The sequence below is a fragment of the Clinocottus analis genome, unplaced genomic scaffold (genome assembly GCF_023055335.1).
Source record: "Clinocottus analis isolate CAN_PGR_092001 unplaced genomic scaffold, fCliAna1.0.p SCAF_12, whole genome shotgun sequence".
Lineage (NCBI taxonomy): Eukaryota > Metazoa > Chordata > Actinopteri > Perciformes > Cottidae > Clinocottus > Clinocottus analis.
In genome coordinates, this window is record NW_027175843.1 from 49222 (window position 1) to 72892 (window position 23671).

The 23671-nt window shown below is 46.8% G+C and overlaps 2 protein-coding genes across 6 annotated transcripts; one reads left to right on the forward strand and one right to left on the reverse strand.

The window, feature by feature from the left end:
- Positions 1 to 699: 699 nt before the first annotated feature.
- On the reverse strand, positions 700 to 18189 carry dcaf6 (ddb1 and cul4 associated factor 6). Of its 5 annotated transcripts, XM_068571930.1 has the most exons (21): positions 17804 to 18189; positions 14234 to 14295; positions 13396 to 13488; positions 12832 to 13017; positions 12646 to 12759; positions 12115 to 12250; positions 11758 to 11969; positions 10616 to 10709; positions 10024 to 10143; positions 9014 to 9499; positions 8459 to 8650; positions 7092 to 7151; positions 5911 to 6109; positions 5220 to 5308; positions 4469 to 4808; positions 4280 to 4321; positions 3629 to 3767; positions 2384 to 2540; positions 2163 to 2251; positions 1816 to 1921; positions 700 to 1168 (listed from the first exon to the last, which is right to left on the reverse strand). In XM_068571930.1, exons 1-21 carry the CDS (start codon positions 17898 to 17900, stop codon positions 1110 to 1112), a joined length of 3072 nt encoding a protein of 1023 aa, XP_068428031.1. In that variant the 5' UTR covers positions 17901 to 18189; the 3' UTR covers positions 700 to 1109. The 5 variants fall into 5 exon arrangements, with proteins under 5 accessions (XP_068428031.1, XP_068428034.1, XP_068428033.1 ...); XM_068571933.1 differs by lacking the exon at positions 8459 to 8650; XM_068571932.1 differs by lacking the exon at positions 7092 to 7151.
- A 1490-nt stretch (positions 18190 to 19679) lies between these two features.
- Positions 19680 to 23579, forward strand: mpc2b (mitochondrial pyruvate carrier 2b). The gene is made up of 5 exons (XM_068572581.1): positions 19680 to 20039; positions 21932 to 21972; positions 22102 to 22186; positions 22450 to 22561; positions 23321 to 23579. The coding sequence occupies exons 1-5, from the start codon at positions 19946 to 19948 to the stop codon at positions 23376 to 23378; spliced, it is 390 nt and encodes a 129-aa protein (XP_068428682.1). The 5' UTR covers positions 19680 to 19945; the 3' UTR covers positions 23379 to 23579.
- Positions 23580 to 23671: the final 92 nt, after the last annotated feature.

The following is a 23671-nucleotide window of genomic DNA, read 5'->3' on the forward strand; positions in this document are numbered from 1 at the left end:
AAGACTGGACGTGTGTGTGTGTGTGTGTGTGTGTGCGTGTGTGGATGAGTTGTGTAACGCTGCTAAACGTCTCAGTGATGTCACTTGAACCGGAGATCTGAAGACCGGTTTGAAAAGAAAGACGGTTGACTTGGTTTAAACTTACTGAGAAACTTCTAGCTGGTTATGAAACTCTGAGTTTGTGACCTACAAACGTGACGGAGAACGATTCTTCATGCTACGTCCTCGGGGCCTCCGGGTCTCATCACACAAACTCCTGGAAAAGCTCCTGAACGTCCCAGAATCCTGCCTCCGCAGCCCTCGTCTCTGATGGGTGCTAACGGCTCCAGGCTACATTAGCTGCTACATTAGCTGCTACATTAGCTGCTACACTAGCTGCTACATTAGCTGCTACATTAGCTGCTACACTAGCTGCTACACTAGCTGCTACATTAGCTGCTACATTAGCTGCTACATTATCTGCTACATTAGCCGCGACACAGGTGCAGTGGTTTCTGCTCTCGGGCTCAAAACACTGATAGTTATTTCTGGAATATTTAATCCATTCGCTCGCTTTACGATGTTTCTTCCAGACATCGTTGTGATGCCGTAGATTTTATTCTTTATTAAAAATTCTGTAAAACTGGTTTACTTTATCGACACGTCCCTTTGGGTCAAAGAAGCTCAGCTTTGTTTCTCTTCAATAAAATTAAAGCACTCTCCAAGTCTGTTTTTACTTAAAGTTGTTTACATGCGTAACAGCAGCACATCAACGTCGTTTAGCTTTGTGCTACAAATTCAAAATGTCACACGTTAACACTGATCAAAGCTCACTTTCTCCTAACAAAACAATATTGCACTTAACATCCTTGCACACCAGCCGCCATTATTCTCACACTTAATATATATATACTGACGTGGTTGCCTTTGCATTCACACAGATGGACTTTATCCTCATACAGAAACATCAGTAAGAAAGTCTTCTTAGAAAAACACAGGGGGCTAGAAAGTACACTAGTTTTCAAAAGGAAGTATTCTACACTATACTTGTACAAATCTCTTTTTTTTCTTTTTTTCAAGTGCTATACAGCAAGAAGAAAGTGTTTTTCTTTCAAATAAAATGCCAGCGGCTACTGCTCGTCCTCGTTTTCCTGTCCCGACCCTTCAGAGCGATCGCCTTCCAGTCGATCTGCAGGAAGGGAAAGATGTGAGAGAGGAAAGGTGTGAGAGAGGAAAGGTGTGAGAGGAAAGGTGTGTGAGAGGAAAGGTGTGAGAGAGGAAAGGTGTGAGAGAGGAAAGGTGTGAGAGAGGAAAGGTGTGAGAGGAAAGGTGTGAGAGGAGAGAGGAAAGGTGTGAGAGAGGAAAGGTGTGAGAGGAAAGGTGTGTGAGAGGAAAGGTGTGAGAGAGGAAAGGTGTGAGAGAGGAAAGGTGTGAGAGGAAAGGTGTGAGAGGAAAGGTGTGTGAGAGGAAAGGTGTGAGAGGAAAGGTGTGTGAGAGGAAAGGTGTGAGAGGAAAGGTGTGTGAGAGGAAAGGTGTGAGAGGAAAGGTGTGAGAGAGGAAAGGTGTGAGAGGAAAGGTGTGTGAGAGGAAAGGTGTGAGAGAGGAAAGGTGTGAGAGGAAAGGTGTGAGAGGAAAGGTGTGTGAGAGGAAAGGTGTGAGAGAGGAAAGGTGAGAGAGGAAAGAGGAAAGGTGTGAGAGAGGAAAGGTGTAAGAGGAAAGAGGAAAGGTGTGAGAGAGGAAAGGTGTAAGAGGAAAGAGGAAAGGTGTGAGAGAGGAAAGGTAAGTCCTAAGGACTCTGCTTGCACTTTAAGAGGCTTAACGTTCAAACACGAGTACCTGATCGGATGTGATTGAGCGAGGCCAACATTCGCAGCATGAAGGAAGCGGGGACTGTGATTGTGTTCCTCGTCTCCTCGAGCATCAGCTCGTTCCGAGCTATTACCTTCAGAGAGGAGACGACAAAGAAGGATGAAAAGCACGTGAAGGACGTGGAGTGACGAACAGCAGCTCAAGACATCTGCCTTTGAAAATAAAGATTTATAGAGTCAAAGATTATATTCTCTTTCCACAAAGAACATCTCCAAGTCCTCATGAAGCCAGCAGCGTCGCATGAAGACTTGAACAGGTTGTGTGTGTCGTGTGTGTGAGGACAACATGTTGTGTCCTCTGGTCTCTGGCCGCACCTCGTTGGCGAGGACTCTGTTAAAAGATGGCGATTGTTCCAGAGGCGACCAGATCTTGATGTCGTAGTCGATCCCTGAAGACGCCAGAACTGAAAGAGACCGGAGAGGGAACGATATCACGCTCCATGCTACAGATCATCTGAGGTGTGTGTGTGTGTGTGTGTGTGTGTGTGTGTGTGTGTGTGTGTGTGTGTGTGTGTGTGTGTGTGTGTGAGACTCACTGGGGTCGTACGGGTGCGGCTGCAGGCAGTTCACCACGTGGTTGTCGGCCTCCAGCAGCATGAGGTGCTCGGCGGTGTGTCTGTCCCAGATGAAGATGTGGCCGCAGTCGGAGCCGCTCATCACAAAGTTGTTGCCCCAAAAACACGACTCCTTTATCTGAGGAAACAAATAAACACACTTCACACTTCACACTTCACACTTCACACTGCAGGAATACAAAAGAGGTTTCAGCTCAGAACTTCAGTTCTGCTTCTGTGACTCTGGTTCTGGTTCAGACTCTGAGCTCCGGTTCAGTCAACGACGGTGAAGACGCAGGAAGTCTCAGTTTGACTGTTCTACAAATTAAACACACAAGACGCTTGTTAATGAGTGAATTTAGAGGTGCGATGTTTGCACCTTGCATAGTGTGAGGCTTCCTGTTTCCTGACTTTGTGCTAAGCTAAGCTAACTGCCAGCTTCATTCTTAAGCCTCAGAAGAGTCATTGTCCTGCGACGTGTGAGGTGGTGAGGTGATGAAGTGATGAGGTGATGAAGTGATGAGGTGATGAGGTGGTGAGGTGATGAAGTGATGAAGTGATGAGGTGATGAAGTGATGAGGTGATGAGGTGGTGAGGTGATGAGGTGGTGAGGTGATGAAGTGGTGAGGTAATGAGGTAATGAGGTGATGAAGTGATGAAGTGATGAGGTGGTGAGGTAATGAGGTAATGAAGTGATTAAGTGATGAGGTGATGAGGTGATGAAGTGATGAGGTGGTGAGGTGATGAGGTGATGAAGTGATGAGGTGGTGAGGTGATGAAGTGGTGAGGTGATGAGGTGGTGAAGTGATGAGGTGATGGAGTGATGAGGTGGTGAGGTGATGAAGTGATGAGGTGGTGAGGTGATGAGGTGATGAGGTGATGAGGTGGTGAGGTGATGAGGTGGTGAGGTGATGAAGTGATGAGGTGATGAGGTGGTGAGGTGATGAAGTGATGAAGTGATGAGGTGGTGAGGTGATGAAGTGATGAGGTGGTGAAGTGATGAGGTGGTGAGGTGATGAGGTGGTGAGGTGATGAAGTGATGAAGTGATGAGGTGGTGAGGTGATGAAGTGATGAGGTGGTGAGGTGATGAAGTGATGAAGTGATGAGGTGGTGAGGTGATGAAGTGATGAGGTGGTGAGGTGATGAGGTGGTGAGGTGATGAGGTGGTGAGGTGGTGAGGTGATGAAGTGGTGAGGTGGTGAGGTGGTGAGGTGATGAAGGTGTACCATCGTCCTGGAGTTGCGGTGGCCTTTGTACACCATCTTGACTGAAGGTCTCCTGATGTTCTGCGTCTCGCTCTCCTCCATCTCCCTCCGTTCTTTCCTCCTGCGGAACAGCTCCTGGATGCGAGCGGCGGCGGAGCGTCTGCAAAACACACAAAACACACAACACACGTGGTGGTAAAGCACACAAAAGACGAGACAAGACGCACAAACCCATGCTGCCTCTGGCGCTCATGAACCCCATGCTTTGACTTCTGATCAGATCCATTCAACCAAACAACAAACCAAAGCTAGAAAGCAGCCACTTTCAGGGCAAAACAAAGGTTTCTTTGTGTGAAGTGTTGTCCATGAACACAAATTGTGTTACCAAATTAAATTCACACTGTCCTTGTAGTTCACTGGTGAACATCGATGTGTCTTTTCCCATCATGCACGCTTTCTCTGATCATCTTGTTCTGTCCTTCAGAAGCAGCTGTCACTCGGTGAGGTCAGTACTCGCATGCAGTCACTCCAACGCGACAGCTCGTGTGTGTGTGTTAGTTTTGTGTGAAGGACCAAACAAGCCAAAGCCTGTTGTCTTCATCACGGTGTGCTGTTGGGTTGTGATGCTCTGCTGCGTGTCACACGCTGGGTGCTTTTAGTCAAACACTGTACCTGATCATCCTATCTCCTACTGCGGATCCTCTGGAATTTAATCTACAGTCGTAGTGAGACAGTCAGTGGGAGGGCATCACACACACATAGAGCCCCCCTCAACACGAGATCATGAACAAGAGCAACGCTGCAACAACCTGCATTTAAATACACGTGTGTTTTCTGGAGCGTGTGCAGCAGCGAGCGTACCTCTGTCCCTGACCTCTGAACCTCGTGGACGGGATGAGGATGGGGTCGTCGTCGCTGTCGTCAGAGTCCTGGTGGGCGCGAGCAGGCTGGCTCTGCGCCTCCTCCTCCTCCTCGGCTCGGGGCTCCGCTCTCCTGCAGCCGCCCGCCGCGTCCTCGCCGCCGTCCGGCCGACTCCGTTCCACCGCCGGTGAAGCCGCCGCGCCGCCGTGGGAGGAGCCCGCCGCCGGAGGAGCCGCCGCTGCCGAGGCCGGAGCCGCCGCGCCACCGGAGGCTCCGGAGCAGGAGGCGCTGCACGGCGGCTCGGTGGAGACGCTCTGCTGCCCCGAGGACGCAGAGGGAGCTGAGGACACACAGCGGCTCAGGTCAGACTCTTCATCACCAGAGTTTTGATTCTTGGATTATGTTTCACTGATTGAGGCGTGAGGTTTCATATCGAGGTGCCGTGTTCTCATCGAGCCGCTGAGCATCGATTGCACCACTGAAACGACTCATTTGGACACTGAAGGTTCAGAGTAACTTAAATATATAGTTTGGATAACTGAAAACAAATATTTCCAATCCTAAGTGTATAATAGTGTATATGAAGAGCATCGAGCCTCAGTGTCCTCTCAGGAAGGCGGTTTGCTGGATGGATTTACTCCACATCCTCTGCTCGTGATGTGCGCTGCGACATCAGGAAGTTGCAGCTGAAACGCGTCTCTTTCAAAACACAACTTCTCTGATGTCCGGTGTTGTGACGCTGAGGACTCACGCTGCTCTGCGGACAGACTCGCTCTGCTCTGCACGGCTGCAGACGCTTTGGGAGCGGCGCCGCCCATCGAGCTGGAAGTGCTGCTGCTCCTGTGGAGGAAGACACAGTGACCGATGACGCTTCCCTTTCACATGACTTTACTTATGCAGGGAGAATGAACTCAGAGAGGGTGAACACGTTTCTGCAAACTGAAGGAAGGAGACATTATGCAGAAAGCAGAAGCAACCACGCTCTGATAGCAGAATAAACACACGCAACACCTGCAAAGTCATTGTCCGAGTTATTTTCACTTCAGGGAAGTCACTGCACACAGAAATGTTTGCAGAGGAAATCCTGCTTTATGGACTCTATGTTCATCATTTACTGAGTGAAGAAGACTGGAAACTAGAGATTGAGACCATGAACTCATGTTTACTGAGGACATCCATCAAGAGAAACTTTAAACTTCTGCACTGGCTTCACTTTTCTGGAGGTTCCCGCCTGCTTTCTATGAGACACGACATCATTAACTACGTTTCTCTAATGGATCAGCTGAGGCTGAAAGGAGCCTCTGCTCATTATCTCTTCTGCACTATCCAAACAAACAATTGCTGCTCCAAAAAATTGATTTCCAATAAAATAACCAACAAAACAAATGTATTCAAAGGAGAAGAAAAGAGTTTCACAGTGATTCAGTCCTTCATCTCCTCACCACTCATCAGTGAAGTCCAGCTTGATGGTGCTGGTGGTGGTTCCCTCTGAGCTGTAGTGGAGGCTGAGCACCGGCTCTGCTGCACCGGGCCGGCTGGAGGAGGTCATGGAGGAAGAGATGGAGGAGGTGGAGGAGGAGGAGGAGGTGCTGACCGCCACAGAGGCCGGCTGGTCAGGAGGAGAACCTGCAGCTTCTGCTCCTGATGACGAGACGCAGGAGAGAAGAGTTCACTGTAACTCATCAGCAGGTCTGGTTTGAAGGCACACAAGCAACATGCAGCCGTCTGCTGCAACACAGCTTCCCGTGATGAACAACACAAACATGCAGCCGACACCAACAGAGCGCAGGAGGTGAAGCGGCAGCAGCAACAGCACCGACACGCTGAACCAGCAGCCGGCCGGTGCTTTGCTACCAGAGGATGGTGTGAGGTCAGGAAGGAGACGTCTGACTCGCTGCGACCGTTCTCTCAGTGTCACGACACCAAACACTGTACGGATAACATGTGATAACACATAGATCTAAAAGGTCTGGATTGTTATTCATCAGAAAGTCAATACTGTAATAGTTTATGTATAATATAATGTCCCAGTATCAGATGACAAAACAAAATCAAGAGATCAGTGTGTTTTAATTCCTGAGATAATGATGAATATTAGACAGAATATAACTTTGGTCACATAGACACACAGTCTGCAGGCACAGAGTGTGTGTCTGCAGGCACAGAGTGTGTGTCTGCAGGCACAGAGTGTGTGTCTGCAGGCACAGAGTGTGTGTCTGCAGGCACAGGGTGTGTGTCTGCAGGCACAGAGTGTGTGTCTGCAGGCACAGAGTGTGTGTCTGCAGGCACAGAGTGTGTGTCTGCAGGCACAGAGTGTGTGTCTGCAGGCACAGGGTGTGTGTCTGCAGGCACAGAGTGTGTGTCTGCAGGCACAGAGTGTGTGTCTGCAGGCACAGAGTGTGTGTCTGCACAGATGATGGAAACAAGGTGAAAGTAAAGTAGTGGATGGAGAGAATGAAGAAGCATGAAAACAATGCAGGACAGACTGGACAGAGGAGGTTGTGAAGGGGTGAAGGGGGGTTGTGAAGGAGTGATGGGGGGTTGTGAAGGGGTGAAGGGGGGTTGTGAAGGAGTGATGGGGGTTGTGAGGTTGTGAGGTTGTGATGGGGGATAGAGGACGCACCCTGCTGCTCATCAAGACTCATGGATCCCAGCTGTTTGTTTACCACAGTCGAGGGGGAATCTGGAACACAAATGAGACTGAACATGGACGTAAACCTGAAGGCTCAAAGTCACCAAGGTTAAAACGTTAAAGTCGATTCCAGACCGAGCAGGAGGAGAGAAGCTTCATCAAGTGCAAAAGATGTTTCACTCATGCTGAACTCCTGTAATGTTATGATAACCTTCAGGTTTACTGTGAGACGCCACCAATACAAACATATTAATAACATTCTGTTTGCTTCTAACACTTTAAAATGATCAAATGTCTCAAACATGTTATTGAATGTTGTGATATTAGTGATCACAATGTGATCAATTCCTCCTGGTTTCAACATGAACAATACAAGCAAAGCCCTTTAACTCATTCATGACTCACGTTGGTCTGAGATCCATAAAGCCCCTTTCAGACACGCAGTGTGTTACTTAAACACACACACACACACACTACTGAGTCCTCTAACACACTACTGAGTCCTCTACATGTAATAACATGTAATAACATCGTCTCGTTAACTTAAAGGCTGCAGAACCTAAATGTTGACTACCATTCAGATGAAATGCATTCAGAGCTCTGGGACTAGTTTGTGTCTTCATCATCACCTTCAGTTCAGAGAAACCTGTTCAACAAACCACTCAACACTTTGCACCTTCAGTATCAGAACGGTTCCTCTCCTTCCTCCTGCTCCTTCTCTCAGAAAGAGATCCTCTGGTGCAGAGGAAGAAGTCTATAAAGACAACCACTGGACTTCATGGATGAACACATCCAGACAGCATGCACGACACAGAGCACGTGAGAACACCGACATGCAGCGACGCCGTTCTGTGACATGAGAGCACGTTCAGGCTCCACAGTGAAGAGCATCAGTGGTGCAGCTGAGAGGACTCTCCTCCTTCCACTGCAGTTAGCTTGTTCCCAGCAGAGTCTTCCTGTGACGTACAGAAACCTACTGAGTGAAGCTGAAGCGTCTAACAGGTGAAGTTATTCCACGTCTGAAAGGGGCTTCAGTTTGAGTCAGAACCAAAGTGGATCCAGCGGTCCAGACGGCTGGTCAGCGTGTCATTAACACGACGGTGAACAGCAGCGAGAGCGTCGGACCGCCGCTGCCACTCGGGTGAGAAGTCAAGCAGCGAGTGCAGCGATGCGGTGAGAGCGTTAGTGAGGGGGGGAGGGGCCACACGATGCCGGCTGCAGAGCCACAGAGCACAAGGTGCATCATGGGGGATGGAAAGAGCATCAGTGGGAGATTAGTGGTCATTTTTATTATTATTCTATTATTTCTGGAGCTCAACTCGACAAACAAGACGTGTCTGTCATTCAGAGAGGGTAACCTGGAAGAGGCTGCGTCGCAGCAGCAGCAGCTCTCTGCGGCTGCCTCTCAGTGGCTGCAGGAGAGGAAGAGGAAGAGGAAGAGGAAGAGGAACGGCCCGCTCGCTGACCCGATCCTGGTGGGTCGGCCAGCCGGAGTAACCTCTGCAAACGCCTACACACTAAACTTATGGGCAGCCGATGAGGACCGTACTCTGACGAAGAGGAAGAGAGACAGAGGAAGAGAGGAAGAGAGGCAGAGGAAGAGGAAGAGAGGCAGAGGAAGAGAGGCAGAGGAAGAGGAAGAGAGGAAAAGGAAGAGAGGAAGAGGAAGAGAGGCAGAGTGAATGCACGATGAGAGACTCAGGGGGAATAAAAGAGGAACGAGGACAACAGGATGATGAAGGAAACGAGTGATGTGAGGCTGCTGCTTGAGTGGCACACACACACACACACTCACACACACACACACACACACACACACACACACAGACACACACACACACACACACACCTGAAGAGTAAAAGCCGTTTGTGTCCTTCGTCAAAGTCAAAGTTGTATTCATTGTTTTTCTTACCTGAAAGAGCAGCTTCTGACGTGGGCGTGGCTGTAGCTGTGGGCGTGTCCGCGGGTGTAACCGCTGGCGTGTCCATAACCGTGGGCGCGTCTGTGGGCGTGTCCATAACTGTGGGCGTGGCCGTGGGTGTGTCCGTGGGCGTGGCTGTGGGCGTGTCCGTGGCTGTGGGCGTGTCCGTCCCTGTGGCGTCGGCCTGACTCCTCTGCTCCGAGTCTGGCGAGCAGGTGAGGAGGGAGGAGGAAGGAGCTGAGCTCTCTACTGATGACGAGCTGGAAGGAGCAAGTGCTGTGAGTGCTGATGACGACCCTGAGGAGGAAGAGGAGGTGGAGATAGGCATGGCGGCGGCGGCGGCGGTGGCGACAGCAGCGGCAGCGGCAGCCGGTACCTCCCGGCCGTCTGACCCCGCTGGCGTCTCGGGGCCGGCGGGCTGAGCGGCGCCTCCTGCTGGGGCGGCCGGAGCACTCGCCGTTCCTTCAGGACGGACGGCTATTCAGAGGAAGAAAGGGAGATAAATAAATATTTTGAATATAAAACATTCAAAATATTCACAGGTATAAGTAGATCAGCACGGAGATCCAGAGTCAAACACCTCGACTTTATTATTTTAATGGTGATCAAACTGTAAAGGTGCCAACGTTCAGCAGCTTTTCTCTGTCTGGTAACTGACAGCTGGCGCCGCTTACAGCCGAGGAAACACACACAGGAAATGCACAACAACACGCTAACAGGTCTTCAGTCACTTATCAGCACGTGCACGCTCACATGCACGCTCACATGCACGCTCACATGCACGCTCACATGCATTGTGCCAAAGCTTTGAGTCAGAATGGAAGATGTACATTTACAGTTAATGAGTTTAATACTTATTTGTAGAAGGGCAATAACACACAATGCCTCCATCTAGATGCACTATACTCACAACAGACACACACAGACGCACACAGCAGCAACTAGAGGACTTCCGGTGTGTGTGTTACAGCGTGTTGAGGGTTTCAAAGCGCTCCACTCACCTCGGGGTCGTGTCTGAGGACGAGCTCCTCTGCTGCTCTGAGCCTCGCTCGCCTCCTCGAACCAGCGAGACAACATGTCCGACATCCTCTGCATCAGAGACACGTTGGGGCTCTGCTCACCTGCAGGAGCACAAACACCTGCAGCGTCACACGGGTTCACCTGACGCAGCGACACACGGCACAGATGTGTTGTGTACGATATCATGAGGAGACATGAAAACTGCTTCTCAAAGAAGAAATGGGAGATTACATTTGACCAAATACTGAGTTTGTGTCTCAGTTATGTTTTGTAATTTGGATAAGTTCAACCGGTGATGACAGGTGGAATAAAAGAGACGAGTGATATTTGGTGATTGTGACAGACGAGGTTTCCTGTGTAGAAGCAAACTACTTCCTGGTTGGCTTGTAGCTGCAGATCGAAGTTCATTGAAGGTTTAATGGGAATGAAAATAGTTTTTAAGCTCTGGTTTTGCAGCCTCGCAACAAATGTAAATTCACAAAGCGCTGGTAAGAAGCGGCCGGCGGTCGACTCAGAGCTCTGCTGCGACGCAACGAGCAGAACGCATCCAGTCGGCTGCGGTTCTGGTCTCACCGTCTCTCTCTCTCTCGCTCTCGGGGCGAGCTCGAGGTCCAGTGTCAGACCAGTCGCCTCGCAGACGCAGGCGCTTCACTGGAGGCTGCCTCAGCTGTGGAAACACACACACACACACACACACACACACACAGAAAGATTAGCAGTTTGTCAGTCAAAGCACGGTCAGAAATAGCTGCGCTGCCAGAGCACAACACAGCTCGTCTCTGTCGGGGTCCTCTCACAGAGCCCCTCCCGTCCGGCTGCACGGCCGAGTCGCCTCCACCCTCCGGCCCCCCGGCTCTCTGCAGGGCCGAGCGGCCGGGAGCCAGGAATAGAAAAAGGGGTCTTAGTGCAGAGACTATCAACCGCTTCACTCCGGAAATGTCATCAGGTCTGATTACGGGCTGGAGGTGGTGAAACGCAGCAGAGGCCGACAGAGATAGTGGAATAAATCACAGAGCGAGAGGCCCTGAAGAGAGCTGGGTTACAGGTGGAGGAAGGGAGGGTGAGGGGAGAGAGAGGGGGGAGAGGGGGAAGGAGGGGGGAGGAGGGGGGAGGAGAGGGGTAATGAGCCTCTGCTGGCCGTCCCCTCCTCCTGAACTATTTTGGAGGATAGATGAACTCTGCCTACGTCTGTCGCTGTATTTGGAAAGGAATGTGTTGCATCTCGACGCAGCTGAACTCCCCACGAGGCCGAGCAGCGCTGGCACCATGAGCCAGCACATCACACACACACACACACACACACACACACACACACACACACACACACACACACACACACACACACACACACACACACACACACACACACGGGAAGACTTTCTACTAAATGCTCAACCAGACAGACATGGTGACTCACATGTCAGGAACACATGTTTCATGTTTGGGTTTAATCTTTGTGCTTTTCTTTCTTTATCAGCTGCTAATTAGCATGAAACACAGCTGAGGAAACGGGAATGTCTTCCCTTTCATTTGGTCAAATGTAGGTTTTAAACTGCTGATGGCCACGTGGGCGAGTCAGAGGCTCGGCAACACGATGACCCTTCATCCTCATCAGCAGGATTCATTTCAGTCTGGACCGGAGACAGACGGCAGGACCGTGTGCTGAGCGACGGCAGCGCCTGACCGAAACCTTCCCTTCAGAGTCAACAGCTCACCTCCTCCCTCCTCTCCTCCGACGGGCCCTTCAGCTCGCGGGCCTGGTCGTCTCTGGGGTCGAACAGGTAGATGTAGTCGGAGGAGTAGCTGACCAGCACCTCGCGCCCGTCCTCGCTGTAGCAGAGAGAAGTCACGCGACACGACTTGTTGGACAGGTGAGCCGGAACAAACCTCACGCACATGCCCGTCGTGCCCCGGCCCATGTAGTTACCTGTGGAGGACAAGACAGGTTTCTACAGCGTCAACCACTCCCTTCAGCTTCTTGCTTCACTCTTCTGTTTGGAAGTTATTCACTTCACATCCGTCCAGTGAGAGATGCCATCGGCATGCCACAACACACCTGGACCGTGGCTCACCTGTGGCTCTGGTGCCCAGCATGCGTCGGTCGTAGATCCGCACCGAGCTGTCGGAGCAGCCGACGGCCAGGTAGTACGGCACCAGAGGGGAGATGGAGATGGAGGTCGCTGCCCTGCGACAGTTGATCAGGATGTCCTGAGAGCAGAGAAGGAAACAGAAAGATGTCCGTGAGGCTTCTCTGAAGGCAGCACACAGGCTGACATTCATTTAAATATATAGAGAGAGATTTGAGGAAATTCAATAGTTTGATCCGGGATAAATATTTAAATATTTCCACTGGATTATATATTTTCCAGTGGAGGATGTCGACGTGTCACATCAACAGGCTGCAGAGTAATTAAGAGAGAGAAGTAACACAGACGGCTGAAGGGCAGCGCTGATCTCTAGCAGGGAATATGAGACCATGCAACACAACCCAGAGGACACACACACACACGCTAACACACACACACACACACACACACACACACACACACACACACACACACACACACACACACACACACACACACACACACACGTCACCGTACATCTTTGCAGTCTTCTTTCGTGCAGCTGGTCTTGGTGCGCAGGTCGAACCACCGGACCGTGCCGTCCTCCCCGCAGGACAGGAAGGTGTACGGGTCGTTCGGCACCGTCATGATCTGGCGAGCGAGCAGAGCGGCGTTAGAGACAGGACCGGCGGGCCGGGCGGCGGCGCTGCCGGTCCTCAGTACCTCGTAGGCGGTGCCGTAGTGGCAGGTGAACTGGCACTGCCGGTTGTGCTCGGGGCTCTTCTCCGTGTTGGTGTAGTAGATGATGCCGTCGCCCGAGCACGACACGATCTCCTGGTCGTTGGTGTGCGGCATGAACTTAGCGCTGAAGATGTTCGCCCGGTGACCCGAACGGATGGACTTCTTGACCTGAGGAAGAGGACATGTGGTCACTGCATGGAGGAACACACACACACACACACACACACACACACACACACACTCTGCAAGAGGTTGTGTTTCAGTAGAAAAAACCTCCCCTCATATTCTGATAATTGAAATGAATGACACACAAAATAATGTGTTGTATATTGTGTTTAGTTCTATAGAAAATAAATACTTTTGGTAGAAGACTGAAATACTTCAATCAGAGAAATGTCAACCTGCCAAATGATACGAGCTGTAAAAGATAAACAGCTGGAAGAATAAATCCACGTCTGTGCTTTTATTCCATTATTACAATCAGTTCATTAGAGTGAAAGTGACGTAACTGTTGATCACAACCCACCTGCTGACAGGTGAACTCACCTTTTTGTTGTACGGGTTGGAGATGACCAGAAAGGTGTCGTCTGAACCCGACAGCAGATATTCACCAGTGTCGTTCCAGCATATAGTGTTGACCTGAGGAGAGAGTTACACATATATAACACATATACATATATAACACACACACACACACACACACACACACACACACACATACACACATCTGATTATGTAAAGATATGTTCACGTTGCTGATTGAGAGGAGACGTGAGCTCATGACTGAACCACAGGATGCAAGATGGACCTTAAGGGTCCAGAGAGGATCATCATCATCATCATCTTCATCAGAGAGAAGGAAACACTGAACGTTCCTCTACTGAACGAGAGACTTAAAGAAAAGAGTTTCTGATCTGTGCTTGTGAAATATTACTGTTTCATCCCTTCAGGTGGAATGATTTAAATGAAAGAGTCTGACTTGTTGGATTAGATTAGCGGTTCCTTTATTAATCCCTGTAGGTCTCATGTAGTCCTGTGTGGTAATCCCTCAGCTGGTTGCTGTCTCTTTGTGGATCAATGTTTCATGAACAGCTCCAGTGTTTCCTCATCACACGCTTGCTCTTCATGTCCAGACTCATTAAACACATCCGGCGAACACAAGCTGAGCTTTAAACAACATTTACAGCCGTTTGAATCCACTTTGACCTCTGAGGTCAAACGCCAGCAGACGGAGAGTCTGTCTCTCAGGTGAAGTTAGAAAAGAGTGTGTAGAGCATTTTATTACACAAAGATGTGAATATCTTGTGTAATAACAGTCCAACCAGCTCAGTCAGAGATACATTTACAGCAAACGAACAAAGAGAAGAAACGGATGAAAACTTACGCAGCCATCGTGTGTGTTCAGCGTCCCTTCAAGTTTAAGTCTCTGAACGAATTCTCTTCTCCCTGTAAAGAGAGAACACAGGTGGACCAGACGTTGACTGGATGTGTGACTGATGCTCATGAACAACATGTATGATCCGTCCTGGAGTCACATGCGTTAAAACATCACTTTAAACATCTGAACTCAGCGCTTCTGCAACATGTGATGCATTCAATCACACAGAGAGATGAAAAAGAGCAGAGACAAGTTCAAGAAGCTGTGAAATGAGACCAAGAGGAGCAGGAAGGATGATTTATCATCTGCAGAATCATGAACAATAAAATGTGCTCTGAAGGACAGTTCATTACCAAAAGATCCTCAAAATGTCTGAGAGCGAGGAGCAGGAACTCAACTCACTCATCCATGTCACCGATTTGAGGCATAATTCATGGTTCTTTAAGTTCTTTAGTTCTTTATATACAGTTCTTTAGTTCTTTATATACAGTTCTTTAAGTTATTTAGTTCTTCATTCACAGTTCTTTAGTTCTTTATATACAGTTCTTTAAGTTCTTTAGTTCTTCATTCACAGTTCTTTAAGTTCTTTAGTTTTTATACACAGTTCTTTAGGTTCTTTAGTTCTTTATACACAGTTCTTTAGGTTCTTTAGTTTTTTATACACAGTTCTTTAGGTTCTTTAGTTCTTCATTCACAGTTCTTTAGGTTCTTTAGTTCTTCATTCACAGTTCTTTAGGTTCTTTAGTTCTTCATTCACAGTTCTTTAGGTTCTTTAGTTCTTCATTCACAGTTCTCTAGTTCTTCATTCACAGTTCTTTAGGTTCTTTAGTTCTTCATTCACAGTTCTTTAGGTTCTTTAGTTCTTCATTCACAGTTCTTTAGGTTCTTTAGTTCTTCATTCACAGTTCTTTAGGTTCTTTAGTTCTTCATTCAGTGCTGTAAGCAGGTCTAACTCATCCTCCTCGTGGCGGTCACACAGACTCAGCCGTTGTGTCGTGGAGCTTCACGCTGGTGAAGAGATAACTCACTGGACTTAAAAGCCTGCGGACTAAAAAAAGGAAACTCTTTGAGTGCGCTGTTGACACTATTTTCCCACAATGCAATGCTCAATGGGAAGTGGAGGAGGTGCTCTGAGCTGCTAAAAATTAAAAACACTTGGGAACGAAAAATGCCAGAAAAACAACATTTACATTTTCTGGAAAGAAGAAACGTTTTGCTGCTTGTTGCTTTTTCTGTTTGTTTTAATCTCATGGATCATTTTGTAAAAAGAAGAGAACATTTTACTGAATCTTACAAAACCACTGCATGACATCATTATTACATTCTGTGTCGTCTTTTAGAAGTGCATCATGATTTAAGTCTTGAAGAAAGGTTGATTTATTGTATTCTAGCTGCAAAAACATTGAATTATTCTGATTATTATAGTGAATACTAAACATCCTCTCAGTGTATAATTCATATTTAATGTAGGAATGATGTTTCCTCTTTTGATAAAGAAAGAAGTTGTGAAATCCAGACGTGAGAAAACAGAGTTCTGATTTACAGAACAAGTTTCATCCTGTTGCAGAAATCAAACAAGTCTGACTTTGTTTTGAGAGTTTACTGTGAATGAGAACAACAACAACAACAATAATTATTATTATAATGCTACGACTCATGATCTGCTCACACAAGATGTTTTTCACTTGTATTTCTTCTTTCATTCGATGTGTTGCATCTTCAAAGTTATCATTTCCAAAAAGTTAAAATGCACAATTTACTAACTTGTGGCTGTAAATGAACATAATCGTTTCTCACGCTGCAAAACATATCTTTACCATTAGTGGCTTCTTTTTGAGTAACACTAAAGTAATTGTTTGGTGTCTAAAAAGTCATGAAATTAAAAAAGCATCCGTCAGAATCAACGAGTTTCTATTGAAAACAACATAAAAGACAAAAGCAGCATTTGTGTTGGAGAAGCTCCAACCAGAGAAAGTTTGTAAACAAACGTGTTGATTATCAGAAACATATTTAGAGATTATCTTGCCTGTAAATCCATTTAGCCGTTTTACTTCTAGTTTAACGCGGATGTTAACATGCTTTGTTTCCTCTCCTCCGACATGTTCCTGCTCATCGATGACTGTGTGTGTTGTGCGTCTCCCACCAGCATGTTCAACACATCCAAATGTCACCGTGAACACTCGAACCTCTGCAGTTCAGCCATGCAGGCGGTGCATAACCTCCCCGGAAGTGTCCTCCATGCAGACCGCTGCTTGTTGCCCCCATCCCCCTTTTCCAGCTAAATATATCCTCCAAGAGCTGTGACCCACACATCCCCGTGTGTCCTCCACCCAGAACACAACAACAGCTCCCACCATGTCTCAGACCAGCTAAATACAGAGCTGACTAAAGCTCGGTGGCACCTGCCCCACCTCACCAGCTCATGTGTCTGCAGCCGGTCAGGTGTTAGAGTCGGATGGCCGTCTGTGTCCCGCTGCGAGTGTTTACACCTCGTTTCATTGTGTGCTCCTGTCATGACAAACACTGACATGCAGCACAACACACAACGTCCCTAATGAGGACTGCTGCTGAGTTTCAGAGCTTCACTCTGGGTTAAGAATGGAAAACTAAATCAGAAGTTATTTTTAAACCACATGGCGCAGCTACCTCGATACACTCTGGACTTTCCATTTCAACCTGTAGAGAACACATGCTCTGCTTTCTGAGTGTCACAATAACACAGCACTCTCTCCTTCTGGGGTTTAAAACACAGAGCAGTTTCCTGCCACCTTTGTTTTCATGGAAATGCACTAAAATCAGCCGGTTTGTGTTCGCTGTGCTGCTCTCAAGTTCGGAGCTGAAGCTTCGGTCTTCAGTATGGAAACTTTCTTTGAAGACAAATAAACAATGAAGCTGGCAGTGTTTTCATGTTCTGGCCCGATATTCTCAATAATATTACACCATGTATTGCATGTTTCCTTCCTTGATTCTATTGTTCTTCTGTCTGTTTGCAACATATTTAATTTTTTTAAGATGACTTATAGTTTGGACACAAGTGCTTTATAATGTACCATCTCTTCATAAATACATTACAGAGAGTTCTGTCACACACACACACACACACACACACACACACACACACACACACACCTGCAGACAGACAGTTAGACAGACAGACACAGAAATGTAGCCTGTGGATGGCAATTTATCCAAGGAAATTGCTTCTATGGCGCAATTCCTGCGCAAAGACATAATGGATTATGTGAATGAGATGTATTTGTGTATTTTCTTGTAGCTATTACATCACAACATGCACTATTACGGCTTATAAATACTGTATACATAATATTTAATCCCGTCTATCTCGCGCTTAAACTCTGGACTCTCCGGTCTCACATTAAACGCGCAGGCTGTTTGTTGTGTTTGTGTGTTTTGTGTGTTTTGTGTGTTTACACTGCTCTCTCCGCAGAAGCAGTGACGGCCCGTGTGGGTGAGTGTAGCGGTGGCTGTCAGCGGGTCTGCTGCGCTGGTGTCACGTTGAAATAAAACACGTTTTCCCACCTGCGTTCCCGTCAAAGAGGCTTGTTTTGTTCTTACCCAGGTAGTTGGTCCTGATGGTGTTAGGCTCGTTGTATCCAATTAGACGTTTATTTACATCCCACACCAGGTTCCTAGAGCAGGACATTGTGACCATATGTGGGCTTTAATTAACAATAACATTGAAACCAAGCTAACCCGTTCCTGTTGATGTCGCCTTTTATTTATCGTCGATAGGTTTCTCCATGGATGTCGGTCCCCGGGCGTCGGGACGGCGCGCGCTAGCTGGCTGCGACACTCCGCGTCTGCATCACTGGAGGCGGCCGCCTCGCTGCTGCCCTGTCCCCTCTGTCCTCATTAGTTTACGTCCACTGGACTCCTGCTCTTTGGGCTGCTAACTATCTGTCCCGCTAGCCTAGCCAGGTTTATTTCTTCTAGCAGGCAGCGGTCAGCTGTGTCCTAAACAACGCGATAAACTACGTGCTTTGACAGAGACGGGAGGAGCGCTCGATTTACGGAGCGGAAGAGCGGCGGAGAGACGTGGATCCGGGGAGCTCGGAGACTAATGCTTTTAGGAGTACTTATTCCACCACTGGTCAAAAAAAAGTGGGACTGTGTATTATATTAAGGACCATAATTGTTCCTACGTGATTGTTACTTGAACTGGTAAAATAAATCATCCGGGTCTATGATCTATTCTGTAGATTTGTTCATTAGTCATTGTAAATGTTATAAATGATAAGTAACAATAACATAATAGGTGACTGTCCTGAGGCCAGTTATAGTTATTCTGCACATTCTACTGTACAGAGGACACCATACATTCCCATATAGTTCATATGAGTCATTTATTCATGAATACCTGGCCCCGGAGTCACAGTGTGGTAATTTGAGTCAACACATTATTTTAAGAATATTAAAAACACCTCGAGAATGTGATCATGCTGGATATAGCAGAGGTCATAATCCACCATGAGCGTACAGATTGACCGCCGTTGAAGGAAACTATGCAGGCTCATTGACGACATACTCGGAGCCTGATTAACCTGTTTGGAGGCCCGAGGCCAAAAAGCGCCTCTGTTAGGCTGTTATGAAACCGAAGCTGCCTTCCAAACACTGTTGCACACACTATGTGTTCAATTGGGACATAACGCATCCCATAATATTGCACTTTGAACTTTGAACCTCTCTCCTCTCATATCTGCTGTGCAGAGGATTGTGTGTCAGCAGATCCAGAAATGATCAGGATGCAGGACATTGTGATCATTTTGTATACTGCATTTGATGCATTGGGACATATTAACTCTTTCTCTGGCATACCAAATAATATGAAAGTGTAAGTATAAAAGACACAGCTAGATTGTGTCACAGGGCCACAAGATCAGGTTCTATTCTATAGACCTGCCATTGTCATTATAGCAGAAAACAACACAAACTGCAACAGGGGCTGAATATATATAATGAAAAGATGAAGGCAGATTACACTCTAGATCTTTTAGGAATACAATTGCAACATTTTATTGTATGTACACTTGTGATTTCGTTGTTATTATGAATTGTTTGTCAAATATGTAATACAAAAAATTTGAAACAATATTCAATCAAGTGAAATTGTTCGATCTCTATATACAACCTATTATATATATATATATATATATATATATATATATATATATATATATATATATATATATATATATATATATATATATATAATTGATCTAACTTGTGTTTATCATGTCTTTTTGAGGGGAGGTTCTTATTAAATAAATTGTTAGAGCGATGAATTGTTTCCATTCATCGGGAAACGCCGGGTAGGAAAAGTAACTTTCCTTTCTAAACCAATCATATCAGGGTTCTGACCAGGCGGACCAATCAGGATCGGAGACACATGTGACCCCGCCCTTCGCGCGGTAGGTTGCGTCGTACAGAAAGTCACCTCTTCGTGTCGGTCGGTCAGAAGCTCCTGAGAAGCTAGCAGAGCTAGCATGGTCCCAGCCGTTAAGGGGGAAGGTCGATGGTAGGACAGCAGCATCCTCACAGAGTGTTTAACCTCCCTGGCAGATATTTATTTATTTATTTGACAACCTCGTGCACATAGACGAAGGCGAACGTATTTTAGAAAAGCCGAATATTTAGCCCGCTCAGCATTTAGCGAGTTCCGCTCGGTGTCCTCACTTCCATCCGCCCAGCGTTACAGCCATGGCCGCGCTGAGACTGTCCTATCACAGGTTCCTTAACAAGATCGAGCACATGCTGCCCGCCAAACTGAGACCTCTGTACAACCACCCGGCAGGTAAGGAGTGTGTTACTTGGGAGTGTGACTGGCAGGTGTGTGTGTGACGTCTCTGGCTGACCCACGAGGAGCCATCCAGCTGTGTGTCTGTCCTTGATGGCTGTGAGGAAGTCGCTGTTTGATGGTCAGCGTTGCTCTGGAGACGCTAATCTGCTGGGATTACACCATCAACTCTGTTTGAGGAGAGGAGTTTATGACGGGAGAGTTTGAAGCTTTATCTCCTAAAACAAGATGTTTATTGAGTCAATACGTTTTGAGGGGAGAGTTCAAAACTATTTCCATAAAAAAAGATCACAATGTACTTTAATATAACTAATATGTTATTGTCATCATGGCGACTTGAATACAATACAACAGCAGTTAAATCAGACCGCGTTATCACACTAATATAATGCTCCTATAATTCTAATTAGTAATTACTAAGATAAGATAAGCTTCATGGAGCCGAGAGGCGGGACTGTGTTCTGCAGCAGCACAGGTTATGTACAGATGAAGTAAAATACATAGAAGAATATAAATAAACTTGAAAAAGAGTGATCTAAAGACAAAACTACGAGGTTGAGTTACAGTGGTGTGATGTAGTGTATCTCTGTTTAACACATTTTAACTGATTAAAACATATTCAATATAAAAAAGCAGCAAATCAAACTTGAGAAGTTGATTTATTTAACAAAATTGTTGCTGAATCATATTTTGTTTGGATCAGTGTATTGTTTATGCTCTAATCCTGATGTATATGTCAAAATCGTGACTCAGTGCTGAACATTAAAGTAAAGGAGACGAACTCGACTAACAGCGTCACACAACAGCCCTCCAATAAAACTCTCCTTCATCAGGTTGTGTTGTCAACACACTTTCTATGAGGGCAGAACAATTATTGTCGACACTTTCAATTCATACGGTGACGATGACGCCCAAACATGTCCCCAACACACACACAGGAACCTTCATGAAGGTGGGATCCATTACATCACACTGTGTTGTGTTTGAACACAGAGTTAATGAACTGAATTTATCTCTGATTCTGTGAGTATAACTCACACTCACTCACACACACACACACACACACACACACACACACACACACACACTCTCTCTCTGTCGCCGGTCTGAACGAGAGGGAACTGAGATTAGGAGCTGGCGTCACTGCTCCGGCTGCTCTTGGTTTTGGATGGAAGGTGCTGGAGGTTGTCGAGGACGACTTTGAACAGGTATGGAGGCGGAGCTTCAAGCCTCCACCTCAGAGAGGTACGGTGACGGGTTCTTTTAGTTTAGCCCGCAGCCGGTGCAGGAATGTGAGGGAAACAGACCAGCAGCTTTTTAATGCTCCTGTAGTCTGAGTCTTCTCCCAGTGGCTCGATGTCCAAGTGTCCTTCACACAGATCTAAAGGAGAAAACCTAAATGAAATGAAAGCCATGAAATGTGATAGCAGCAGGTATGAATGGTCTCGGGTCTGGTTCATTGTTGGTCTGTGGTGTGTCATCCCCCTGATGAGACTTGTGTTGTTGTTGTTGTCTTAAAGCTCGACTGCATTTAGTTTATTGTGTTGAGTTCAGACTTTAAGAAGAGTTCAACGGCATGGTCACAACAATGAAACCTGAAAAAAATACAATCAATAGAAATCTGAGCCTTACGATGTGTCTGAACTACACAGAGCTGATGAACTTTGCGTGAGCGTCCAGTGTGTTGGACACCCTGAGGCCTGCAGGTGTTACTCAGGTGACAGCTCAACCGTGTGGGACTAAGTTTCATCTTCACACCGTTAAAAACTCCAGCAGCAGATCAGAGCCACCAGAGAAAACCTCCCAGAAAGACTCTGATATCCTCTGCTAATAATAACAATAATAATTTGAATTTCATGTTTTTTCTTTTTCTTTTTTTTAAATTTCAGGTCCAAAGACGGTTTTCTTCTGGGCCCCGATGTTTAAATGGGTGAGTTTAACTTGTACATTAGAGGCTCGTGAAAACAAAGCTCTGTCATGAAAATCTATTGGTCAAAATGTTGATGAGCCTTGTAGCATCGACTTAGAGCATTCAACCTGCAACCTCTTCCCGCTGCAGGGTCTGGTTGGAGCCGGTCTGGCTGATATGACTCGACCACCAGATAAACTCAGCACCTCCCAGTCTGCCGTTCTGCTGGCCACAGGTGAGGTGAAAGATGTTGAACTAAAGATGGAAACAGGACCGCGAGCAGCAAACAGCTGAATGGAGTCACGTCGTCTGCCTCTGCTCTGAGGACCTGATGCACATTTACAAATAATCCGTTCAGAGAGAGTTTGACTGATCTGTGCTAGAGGTCGTCTGATGCATCTGATTTTGCAATATGTTTCTTCAAACAGATCTTATCTGTCACTCTCTTGCCACAACAGCGGCAGTGTGCATAACCTTCACGCTCTCTGTTCTCCGCAGGCCTCATCTGGTCCAGATACTCTTTAGTCATAATCCCCAAAAACTGGAACCTGTTTTGTGTCAACTTCTTTGTGGGCAGCGCAGGAGCCACCCAGCTCTACCGGATCTTTAGGTTTGTGTGTTTATTGTGGTTAATCTCCATATTAATGACCATAGTATCTGTCAGAACCATTTTAGTGATCAATTATGATAAGTTAGTGACTAGTGTATGTATTGCTCACTCGTTGCTGATCCCAGGAGACAAGTTAATGTTTAAGTGCATCGCAGTTGACGCAGCGAGCGTCGTAGTAAATGTATAACGTACAGTAGTTTTCATGTGTACTGTTTCCATGTCAAGAATGAACTGAACTCCAGCAAGGAAAGGAGTTTACACATTTCCTACAGACCAAATGAAAAGTCCTGGAGACTTAAGTTCAAACTTAAGTTATCAAGTGTTTAGTAAGTTGAGCTTTTCTGGACTTCTTCCAGGAAAAAAGGGGGAAATGCACATTTCAGCATCACGGTCATGGTCTCAGTCAGAAACTGATTAGCAACAACTTGTAGCTCTGAATTCCCCGTGAGCTCCTCCAGTCTTTTTGATGAGTTAGGTCATTTTTTCTTCTTCTGCACATTACAACTATGTGCAACTCGATTGACTGGCTTTAATGATTGTGTTAATGCCTGAAAGGTTAAGCTCAGGGCTAAAAGTCTCCCAGCTGCGTGTTCGTTACTTATTGGAGTGCAAATAAAACTAAAGGCAACACAAGTGCATCTGCATGGTTTATGCATATTTTTAAAAAAACCTCCAGTTATGCGTTTTCTTTATTGTGATCAGGCAACACATGAAAAAGTTTACCACTTAATCTCTATCCTGGTCTCTTCCTGTCCGTAGCTTCCAGCAGGAACAGAAGGCCAAGCTGAAAGAAGTGGCAGCAGCAGAAGAGTCCTGAGTGACTGAGTGAGGCGCCGCAGCTGCTTCCTCATCGCTGCACCGTATTGTCTCCATAACAGCCATAACCATTGTTCCACCACATTAAGCCTGTTGCCCCTGATGGAAAGCTGAACTTTTCCCTGAGTTTCAGATTTCCTCAGGGTGTAAAAAAACTATTAAACCCTCACAAAAGAGACGGAACCGTTTCAACACTCAAGAATCCTGGTCTCACTTGTCAAACTACTTTCATGATCATTTCTCTGGGATCGTGCGTCGTGTCAGTCGCTAGTTGGGAAGTTGTCGCTTCCTTCA